Source organism: Pieris rapae, chromosome Z (assembly GCF_905147795.1).
Source record: "Pieris rapae chromosome Z, ilPieRapa1.1, whole genome shotgun sequence".
Classification (NCBI taxonomy): domain Eukaryota; kingdom Metazoa; phylum Arthropoda; class Insecta; order Lepidoptera; family Pieridae; genus Pieris; species Pieris rapae.
In genome coordinates, this window is record NC_059534.1 from 7,623,056 (window position 1) to 7,634,266 (window position 11,211).

General features: G+C 29.7%; 1 protein-coding gene across 1 annotated transcript; it reads left to right on the top strand.

Annotated features, from left to right (window-relative positions):
* Nucleotides 1–6,123: 6,123 nt before the first annotated feature.
* LOC111001073 (carcinine transporter) lies at nucleotides 6,124–8,258 on the top strand. The gene has a single exon (XM_022270784.2). The coding sequence runs from the start codon at nucleotides 6,248–6,250 to the stop codon at nucleotides 7,964–7,966; it is 1,719 nt and encodes a 572-aa protein (XP_022126476.2). The 5' UTR covers nucleotides 6,124–6,247; the 3' UTR covers nucleotides 7,967–8,258.
* The last annotated feature ends 2,953 nt before the right edge of the window (nucleotides 8,259–11,211 follow it).

An 11,211-nucleotide genomic window follows, 5' to 3' on the forward strand; every position in this document is an offset into this window, starting at 1 on the left:
ATCTCTGGCAGACCATCTGCCCATTTGTCTACTTGACCTATTCCATGTGCCTTTTGAATACAAGAACGATACTAATATATCGTTTGTCCATTTGACTTTTTTATTTCTTATTGTCAGAAGTCCCTATCCAGTCCTAATGAATATTAATTCGACATGAAATATCCTTTTATTAATGTAAATCAAATCCATTGAATTTAATATTTCTATTTTATAGAAATTCTTATAAATCTTTTTCCAGCCACAAGGATGCTGAATCTTTAAATAAAAGGAGCTTCTGCCGAAGAAATTTTACGAGTCTACTTTTATTATTTTTACTCGTTCTTATTATAATATGTATTACTTCTTTCTTTTATCTTGATTTACCAGCAATGGTGTCTTATTACTGGTATCTTTTATGGCCACGATGAAACTTGTAAGTTCTGTATTATACGTATAGACAAGTAAATAGCACGACACTTGCATACAATAGCTACTATAACATCTAAGAACATTTACAAATATTAGTTGTATAAATCTTCGTCTTATTTATTACCAAATATTTGCTTATTTGCTAGTTTTTTTATTGTGGTTTTATTCATTATTAAGTCTTCTTCTTATTATTAATTATTAAGTCTCGATTAAGGGCTAGATTTTCAAAGAAGACAGTTGAACCGTTTTTCATGCAGCTAATGATGAACAGCTTATGTTTATAGTAATAAAGGGTTATTTATTCAACTACCAGATGTCTTTAGATTATCATACATTTTCTGTTAAAAGTTGGTGGGAAAACAATCGAGCAAATATGTGTTTTGTCGTGGCTTCTACTTTAATATTTTATTTATTATCCTAGTTAAACTACACTATGTCTTATACATATATACTATGTTATGCATTTATACATTTTATATAATTACTTTTACTTTAATATTACTTTGAATTGTAATTAAAATATTAGTATTTATTGTATAGTCACTGATTAAATATTATTGTTAACTTTATAAAATAAACTATAATATTAAAAAATATTTTTTTACACGTTTGATGGGTAAGTATTGGAAACCTTTTTAAGCAGGGGCTTAAATCTATACAAAAAATCGATACTTTTTCTTTTGCTCGCGTCTGCCTCTGGGGTTCGTGGTCAATACCATTTATATAACCAAGAAAATCAATAAGGCAGACCAGGTTGTTGTTGTTGTTAAAAAACCTCCACTTAATAATTTGCTCGTAGCTGTTTGTTATATGTTATCGATGTTCGATTTATTAGATCAAAACAAAAATTTGCAGTGATATTAACAATTACAATTCGTTGAAATCTATTCGTCAATTCGATAAAACACTACTACCTATTTCTTTTAACTGTCTCTTGTAAGACCCTTATATGTTATGTTCTTACGGATTTCAACTACAATTGGATTGAAAGAGCGACCACCCGTCACACTTTTGAGTGCACATCTTGGGTGGGACTTCCCCGTAATAGACACACCAGAGCCCTACGAATTCATGATCGGCCCATGGCCACATGAGCATATCATATAAATATTTGGCTGACTTCCAAGCTAATCATTGTTATAATTAAAAATGTGACTGGGAAGCCGCAGACAACCTCCTGAATATTTTTACGTAAACACATAACATTAATAGAAACAAAATTCATACTTGCAAAAGCATTTGTTAGGGAAAGTAAAGAAACATTAAAAGTTTCAATGAAACAAGAGAATCTTTGTCACAAATAAAACGTGGCTAATAAGCTATTTGTGTAATTTTGAACATTTTCACGAGCCATATGCCGATGTAAGATGCCCTCGACATGTACTCCTTTCAGTTATACTTTTTTATAGAGTCCCAGAAGATTTTTTAGAACAGTCAACAGACCTGTAGGACGTTGAGGTCAACGTAACAGGTGTTACGCCCATGGACATTCGCACTGTCATAACTCATAAGGGCTGGCTATTCGCTTCCGCCCTGATTACTTTCAGCGACATCAGTTCGATTTTAGTATATTTGTTCAACTTTATACAAGTAATTACAACATAACATAACATTTACACTCCAATACATAAAGTTCCACTAAAATAGAATGTAATTAATGTCTAGAATGCGCTGTAATAAAATGACAGAAACCATTGAAATTGCTCCTTCGGTCATCTAACTCACCACGCATGTCGCTTTGGCTAGTCATCGGTCGCGAATCGTCTACAAAAGTTAACGGTCGTTACAGCGATAAGTCAAGCTCAAAGTTAAATAAGTTTCCTGCACCGAAAAAATATGTGCGGCCGCGTGGTAAGTGTATTTAATTATATATTATTTTTTATTTTCTTTTTAATTAATTTTCTTATTTTTCTGTATCATTGTGTAAGTATTGCGTAATATTCCTAAATACGAATATTGATCGTTAAATAGAATCAGATTTACAGTTTTTGCTTCTTATTTATTTACTAAACAAGTAAATATAGTTTTATTTAGATCATACGATGATAGTAGGGACGCCTTGTTTTTATTGGGTAGTGAATAAGAGTCTTAGGAGCGAGGATTTGGATATATGTTTTTACTAAATGTTTTATTAGTATTTGTACAATCTACAGGATTATTTGGATATAAAAATTAAGACAATCTTTTCGTCGCTCATGTTTTTTTACATATTTATCTTTATATTCTTTATGAGGTCAAAATCACAGTTAGTTTTTTTATTTCCTTGTTAGTTTTTATTTGTTTCGGTCTTAATATAACTGGATTATTGAATTGAACTTAATTATATTGAACACTCACTTCACCAGTTTTATAAAAAATGCTAGTACTGATGCAAAAAAATCAGCAATCTTGGCTAAATCCTCTGTAGGCATACAACTTTTCTACACATGGATATACTTTTATTTAAATGGGTCCTTAATATGTTTTATGACAATTTTCATACTAATCCTCCCATTTACTTTCTTATCAAATTAAATATGGATCAAACAGGCGATAAATACACACTTTAATCTCTACTAAAAGGTCGGACCGTAATATTTATTAGTCATGATGATATGAAACATTATTCGTTTTGCCAATAAACAAACACCCAAACCCACAGTTTTAAAATAAATGCATAAATTCAAACAAATTTATTTTTCATAGCCTATGTGGTTTTAAAATATTTTAAATAAATGTGTAGAAATCATGAGCATGTTCTTAATTGTATGTAGACCAAAAATCTTTTGGTTTTGCAATTATAAACTACTTAAAAATGAAATTTATTTATGGCTATATGTTTTTATGTGTCACCATATAAAGAAAGTGAGATGCATGAATGTATTGATTTTGACTATTAGGAATATTACATACATAATAATATATAGAAATATATATAGTAGAATGGAAACATACATATATATGTATGAATGTTTGGAACAGCGTAAATAAATACATAAGCTGAAGGTTCTTCTCTTACACGTTATTCAAAACTGTCTGGAAACCAAAAAGTGTTTCAGAGTGTTCTGGGTTTTTAATACACTTTTATGAGGATACATGAAAATTCTACATTTGTACCATGCTTTCCGTATAAAAACGAGTACTTACGTAATTTGTTAGGCTGCGACCTGAAAACATCAGTAATTATTTCACAATTGTGATGAACGTAGTTAATTAATCTACATACTCGTACCTATATCAATCTGGAATTTATAAGCGTTTTGCGTCTCATTGACTGACATTAGTATCATAACAAATTTTTTACTAATACCTGCAAATGACTTAAAATAATGCAGGTTTATAAGTATCGTTAATTTGATCAGTACTTCCCGTCACAGTACATCTCTTATATTCTAGGCAATAAAATTATAAATAGGGTCCTAAAACCTAAAACAAACGAGATTCTTTGTATTTTCTATGAGAGTACTGTAATTGTAATAAAAACAGTGTCATTAAAGCTAAAAAAGCGCTTTAAAATTCATAACACATATTTCATGACTGTCAATTTAGCGGCTTTTCGATCGTATGAGGGAGGAACTAATGATGTAACTCATACATGGAATACAAAATAAGCCACTTCTCACTGGAAGTAGCTGCAGTAATATTTTCTTGTATGGATTCTTGGGAATAGCAATTAATAACGTCGTGTTGTAGGTGTCGTACACTTTGCAAAGTGAATTATTCTAATTAGTAATTTATTTCGAATGACGTTCTTTATAAATTGTTAATCATGTAGTTGTATTGTGCGTTTTGTAGATTTAAATCTAGCCACATATGTTCTTAAGTCTTTTTTCGCTGGATTCTTTAAAATAAATAAATTAAATATATATTTATAATAATGATAATTGTTATAGATAGTACGTGTATATTCTTCTACCTAACGACTTCTTAGTTTCATAGAGACACAAGATATCACAGTGAAATTATCAAGGTTGTTTTACATCTCTATATTCTAACTTAGAATGGATTGATCATTCCCCATGTAATCAAGGCGTCAAGGTAGTAAACATGTATGTATGTACATGGATCATAGTTACCTAGCTATAAAAACTGAGCGAATGGGCGCGGTCAGTTTTATTAATTTGCAAACTTGAAACACAATCTATTAATTAAAGTATCGTTGTCTTCAATACGATGTAGGAATTTTGTTATTATTTCGGGCAAAAACTGCTCACCATATTACACTGAGGTAATAAGTTTACTGGCAAGCGCACAGGATATCGTTGGATCGATTTCATCGTGTATGCTGAAGTCTGGCCACGTGTTTGCCTTGAAAAGTTAAATGATGACGCAGAATGTCAGTTCTGATATGGGAATTTACACGTTAATGATAATTTACGACACTGGAGTTTACCCATATTTCTATATCAATGAAGCCTTGATGAACATTTACTTTTTCTCATTGAAGGAAATTTTGCTGTAATAAAATGGTTTATTATTATGATGTAATTACCGCGTTCCTTCTAGTTGTAGGGCCAGAAATAGACTCTTCCTTGTCCGTAACACGTAGATGGGAAATTCAAATACTGATATACCTAGTCTTGCCATAAATACTGAAACAAAGAAAAATATTTTTTTTTCCATAGTAAACATTTATTACCGTTACAGTGTGTTAGTTTAATACATAAATAAAAATCAATTTATAATATTAAAAGCTTATTCGAACTTCTATTCTACTACATTCTTCTTTGTGTAATGCAATCACAGCGATTCGGTTCCCTTCATCACCCCACCCCATTTTAATATCGCAAAATATTATACAAGGTATTGGCGCCAAAACTCAATGAGCAATCATATAAAATTGACAGATTCCAAATTCAAATGTAATATTTTGTTTATTTTTAATTGTATCAGTATTAATGGCCAGACTGAGTATATTTTATTTTCTTGTTGAATCAAAAGACAGGCTAATTTATTAAACTATATGGTAAGTATTTGATTCCCGTATTCATTCGAATACGGAATTACTTAGGACAAAATATTGGTGCTCATATTAAAAATATTAACGGGTTAAATTTATTTTATATTAAATAATATAGTAAGTTTATATTTGATACAGAATCTTATAACTTTAAACTTATAAGTTATCGGATACTCATGAACAGTTTGTTGCTTTTAGAAATCTACTTTAAAACTATACTTCAATCACTCGCGGAAACGAGATTGATATAGCATATGTATGTATAATGTCTAAAAAGGTTAAGGAAAAATTAGTATTTTATAACCTTTTTTAATTATAAAAATATCGTTTCCAGTTTCATACAACCCATGACCAACCAACCCATACAAATGATTGGTTATATGTACTTATTTCAACTGAAATCCAAAACAAAATAATTTACTTTATTAATTATTTATGTAGAAGTGTATGATGCTGGGTTAAATTTTGCAATCAAAAATTATTATTATTTGATATTTAATTATTATTTTACAATCCGTCTAAGGGTTATCGAAATTTATCTAACGACTGTGTTATAAGAAGCTTTAATATTTAATTTGTATGACTGCCTTATATTTTAAGTATTATATCACATTGTATTTCCGATTTTATCAAGTTCTATATTTGGTTAACGCATACTTTGTTTATTATAGATGTGTTATTTGGGTTTTACTTAATTAATATTATTTAGGTTCTTATCTGTCGCTCGTTTCTTGTTTAATGTTCTGAAGCACCTTCAAGATTAGTGATCATGTAGTCGTTGAAGAAGATTGTTGCCAATTTCTGTCCATTTTATATAACAAATATAAGTAAACGATTCATATTTATTAAGATTAGTTAGTATATCAAATACGGTGAACTATTGGAAAATATATTAAGAAAATGTTAAATAAAGGAATCAGTCTTAATAATAAAGACAGTGTTAATAACGAAGGGGAGGTAAACAAAATCGATTATGATGAATTACTATCGAGCGCTGGGCAGTTCGGACGATTCCAGATTTTATTATTTCTTGCAATGTTCCCAGCACATATATATTCATCTTTTTCTTACTTCTCACAACTTTTTATGACTGAGGTATCTCCAAACCATTGGTGCTGGATCCCAGAACTTGAAAATTTGACCGAAATTGAAAGAAGAAATTTGGCTATACCCATGGATGCTAATTCACAATATGGATATTCGAGGTGTCAATCGTACATTGCGAATTGGAGTGAGGTACTAAGCTCAGGACAGAAGCCAAACACAACTTGGCAAACTCAATCCTGCCAACATGGTTGGGAGTTCGACAAAACGGAAATTCCATACCCAACTATATCAAGTGAACTTGGATGGGTATGTGACAAAGATAGTTATCAGGCAACAGCTCAAGCAATATTTTTTATTGGATCGACCGTTGGTGGATTTTTGATTGGCTGGATATCTGACAAATATGGTAGAATACCGGCATTGGTAACAAGTAATATAATAATTTTTATTGGTGGTATCCTAAGTGTATTTGCTACTGATTTATTGCAATTTTCTGCCTGTCGATTTTTAGTTGGAATGGGATATGATAACTGTGTTATGATGATGTATCTTCTTTTGGTAGAATATGTAGCACCTAAATATAGAACTATAGTAGCGAATTTACCAGCTGCAATATTTTACACGATTGGTGTAACTGCATTGCCGTGGATATGCTTAGCGTGTGGTCATTGGAAGACTATAAGTATAACTACGAGTATTCCTATGTTATTAGTAATTTTAGCTCCATTTATATTACCTGAGAGTCCAAGATGGCTACTTTCAAAGGGCCGTGTAAATGATACTATAGCTAAAATAAAAGTTATCGGTAAAGTAAATAGAAAAGAAGTTCCCCAACAAATTATCGATAAATTTATTAAATCAAATGAAAATAAAGAGATGCAAGAAAATTACAGTTGCATGATAATTCTCAAACATAAAATTTTAAGAAAATCTTTCATATGTATGTGCAGCTTGTTTATGTTGTGCATGATAATATTTGATGCTTTGATTAGGACTATCGGTTCCTTAAAATATGATTTTTTCTTGTCATTTACATTGGTGTCATTTACTGAATTTCCATCGTTGCTTATAATTTCCTTCATTTTAGATTTAACTGGTAGAAAATGGTTAACAATCGTTGCGCTGATACTTACTTGTATTCTAAGCGTTTTATCTACCGTTGTCGGCGAGGGTTTACCATCTGTAATGTGCATTGTGCTCGCCCGGTTTTTTATAAATTTTGCTATTAATGCGTGTATGCAGTGGACGACTGAAATTTTACCTACACCTGTTAGAGGATCGGGAAGTTCGATTGTTCATATATGTAGCTATGTTTCTAGTGTTATATCACCTTATATTGTGTATCTACAAAATTACGTTATATGGCTTCCTCACATCATTATAGGAGGTATTGCGTTATTGGGGGCAATTTGTGCTTTTATGTTGCCTGAGACTGCTAACAAAGAAATGCCACATACGCTTAAGGATGCCGAAGATCTTGTAAATAACCAAATTCTGTTTGATATACCTTTTCTACGCAAAGGAAAAGTTGAAAAAGAAGATAAAACAAACCCGTCTTTTGATATGAAGTAGTTCTATTTCATAAAGATTAAATAGATTTTTTTCTCAATGTTTATGTTTAGTTAAAATTTATGTTTAAGGATGTTGAAGCAATAAAAGGAAAAAAAGTTAATATCTTCCTTATAAAATTAAGTAAGTATCGGATAAATTAAATAACAGTAATAATTTATGCTGTTTATTTAATGTTATGTAATATATGATAACTGTCATATTTATTAGGCTAAGGACCTGTTTCACAATGTATGGTTAAAGTGTCAAATAGCTATGCAATACATAAATTATTTGTAAGATAAAAGTTCCCAATAAGATACTTCGCATTTCATGATGTATAGCACTATCTGACAGTCGTGAAACGCAAAAATACTGTTTATCCTACCAATAAGTAATAGATAGCTTATTTGGAACTTATCCGCACATTGTGAAACAGGCCCTAAATCTATGAGGATTTTTATGAAATAGTATAATTTATTCAAAAGGAAAATAATTGTCAAAACTATCAATTATTTTCATAAAATTATTAATGTTTATAAAGTGTTATCATGTCATCGTGTCATTAGACTTATCCTATTTCTATACGATGTATCTCTGAGTAAACTTTCCTATCAATTTGTATTGCGATTTCTCAGCGCGATACAGGTGTTTTCCAGTATGACGTACTAATGTTTGCAGAAAAATTTATTCGTTATTTTCCAGCCACATGCCTAAACAAACAAATGTTAATTAAATATAATACTTGGTAAAACGATGCTTTGAATAGAGAGAGAGACACTCATAAAGTTTTAGTTAAATGTTTAAAGAACTTTCTTTCTCATTACAAAATTAAATATTTTATTTACATGAGAAACTTAATATTAATATGTATATATACGACCAAGATACACGTCGCCATAGTTATATGTTATTACATAAGTTAAGCTTCTATATGATTAAGATTATAAGCAAACGATACTTACACGTATTAAAAATAAATAAACAAGTTTATTTGAAAGATCGTTGAATTATGGATCATCTTTAGAAAATTCTAACGAGATATCTGCATTCATACTCAGGTCAAGTTTCGAATGCTTTCAAGAAAACTGACACTAAATGTAACTATAACATAGTGTTGTTATACATTGCAGTACGTTTTGGACTTTTGGCATATAATCAGCATAACATAATACTTCAATATTTTTTAAATATACTGTAACAAAAAATAAATTTAACGACGTCTGTTACATTTAAATCGCCCATTTTGCAAATATGTTACGTTATATTATGTACTTAATAAATTATATGAAATGCTAAAGCAATGATTAATTTGTTTTAATAATCTCATTATTAATATAAATTATTAGAAATGTTACTTATCGACATATGTCATATTTTGTATTCACTACGAATACAAAATATGACATACAGGAATTCAATATCAATATCCATCACACCCAGTTTGTCAATTACTAAAAGCGATACATTAAAAAAATATGTCGATTGAATTGAAAAGGACATAATAAATTTCTCCAACAGAATTATGTAGTTATTTTCTCGCTTCGGGACTCACTTTGTCAACTGTCATGACGTCGCGTCTGTCAACTATTTTCTCTTATAATTTTGGTCTTAAGTGAATGTACACCAGAAATACGTTTTTGATTTATTTAAAACATTTATTTATTATTTACATATTAAAATAAACTTTACGCCTTTAACTCATCAAGGTGCGGAACGGAGGTTGTTGTTAGTGCATTAAAGATACTTTGAAGGTCATATTTACTGATCTCCATATTTTAATCGAACTTAGAATAATATAGTTTCAATTTTTTATATTTAAAATTTTGTTTATTTATAAACCTATGGTTAATAACTACAACTACTGCCCAATTTAATTACCCAAATTTAATTGATTCTTAGGTTATGTAAACAAATAAATTAGCCTACAAGCATGTCATATCAATAAAGCAAGTTGATAGTCATAACTAGTTAATTTTATAAACTCAATATTTTCCTGACGAAAGTTGATACGGTGTTAATCAATTTATGTAATTTGCTGTCACGATATCGGAATGAAGATCTCTAATCGGGTAATGGGCCGCCCCTAGCTATAGGACAGTTAAACAGCGCGCAACTTCGACGCTACTTGGTTTCAATACCTTAACGAATAACGAGTCTAGTATTTTTTTTTTATAAAATACAACTAATAAATAGAAATAGCATTCAGCTCGCACAGCTAAGGGTTAGATGAAGAGGGTAAGATAGGAGTTACATATTTCACGCAGTTTCTACTCTAAGTTTTAATCAGCTCTCAGTACCAACCATCTCCTAGAGTCGTTTTTACATCCCCGTTCTTATTTTTATTTTTTTCCACCTATTTCTTTTTACATACACTAAAAATTACGTTTTTAATCTGTGTATAGCTTTTCAAAATTTAACTGCAGATAAAATATTATGTTTTCAAATGATAAACTCTGAACAGTCATAAATTAAACAATAAATAAGATATATTATTTTTTAATTTTCTTCATCAGAATATTCTCGAATAGAAGTTATAAAAAAGTTAACTCGTTAAATATAATTATAATAAGGGAGCATGACATAAGCAATTACTTATAAACAGTTAAAATTATCAAAAAAAAATACATTTTGTTAATAAATATAGGATGTCATAATATTGTGTTCAAAGCTACTAACGTGGAGTTCCGTAATTTGTGGATTTTAGAGTGATTCTAGTTACCGATACAGGTAGTTGTAAAATTAATTAATTAAAATAATTTCCTAGCTTGCTGCCTTTTGCTGCTCCCTGTGGGTGTTCATCAAATGAATTCAAATCAGTACAAATAATTAAATACGTGTTTATTTGATTCGTTAATTTAATTTCAAACAAGTCATAGAATTACGTAATTAATCAATTTATTTTAAACAAGAAACATGTTATAATGATAGAAAGATTTGCGCTACTGTCCCGTATGTTAAACGTAAATTTGAAGGATTTAAATAGTTGATAGATGCAAATTATCCCAATAAAGATTTGAAAACTAAAATTAAAAATTTATTTTTAATAAAATGAACCAACTAAAGAATAAATTAAACCTCATATTTACAGACAACCATTCTGTTTGTTCACAAATTAATCACCTAGAATTCTTAAAGAAATTAATATCATTCTATAGGTAAATAAACTGATTTCTAGAACTGATATATGATATTTATGTGCTTTACCAAGAAATCTAAAATTAAGTAGTATTTATATGTATAAGCACTATTACGCACCGTAAATGATT

What these genes read in the sequence shown, in the direction of transcription:
- LOC111001073 (XM_022270784.2), top strand. Translation starts at nt 6,248, where the DNA reads ATGTTAAATAAAGGAATCAGTCTTAATAATAAAGACAGTGTTAATAAC.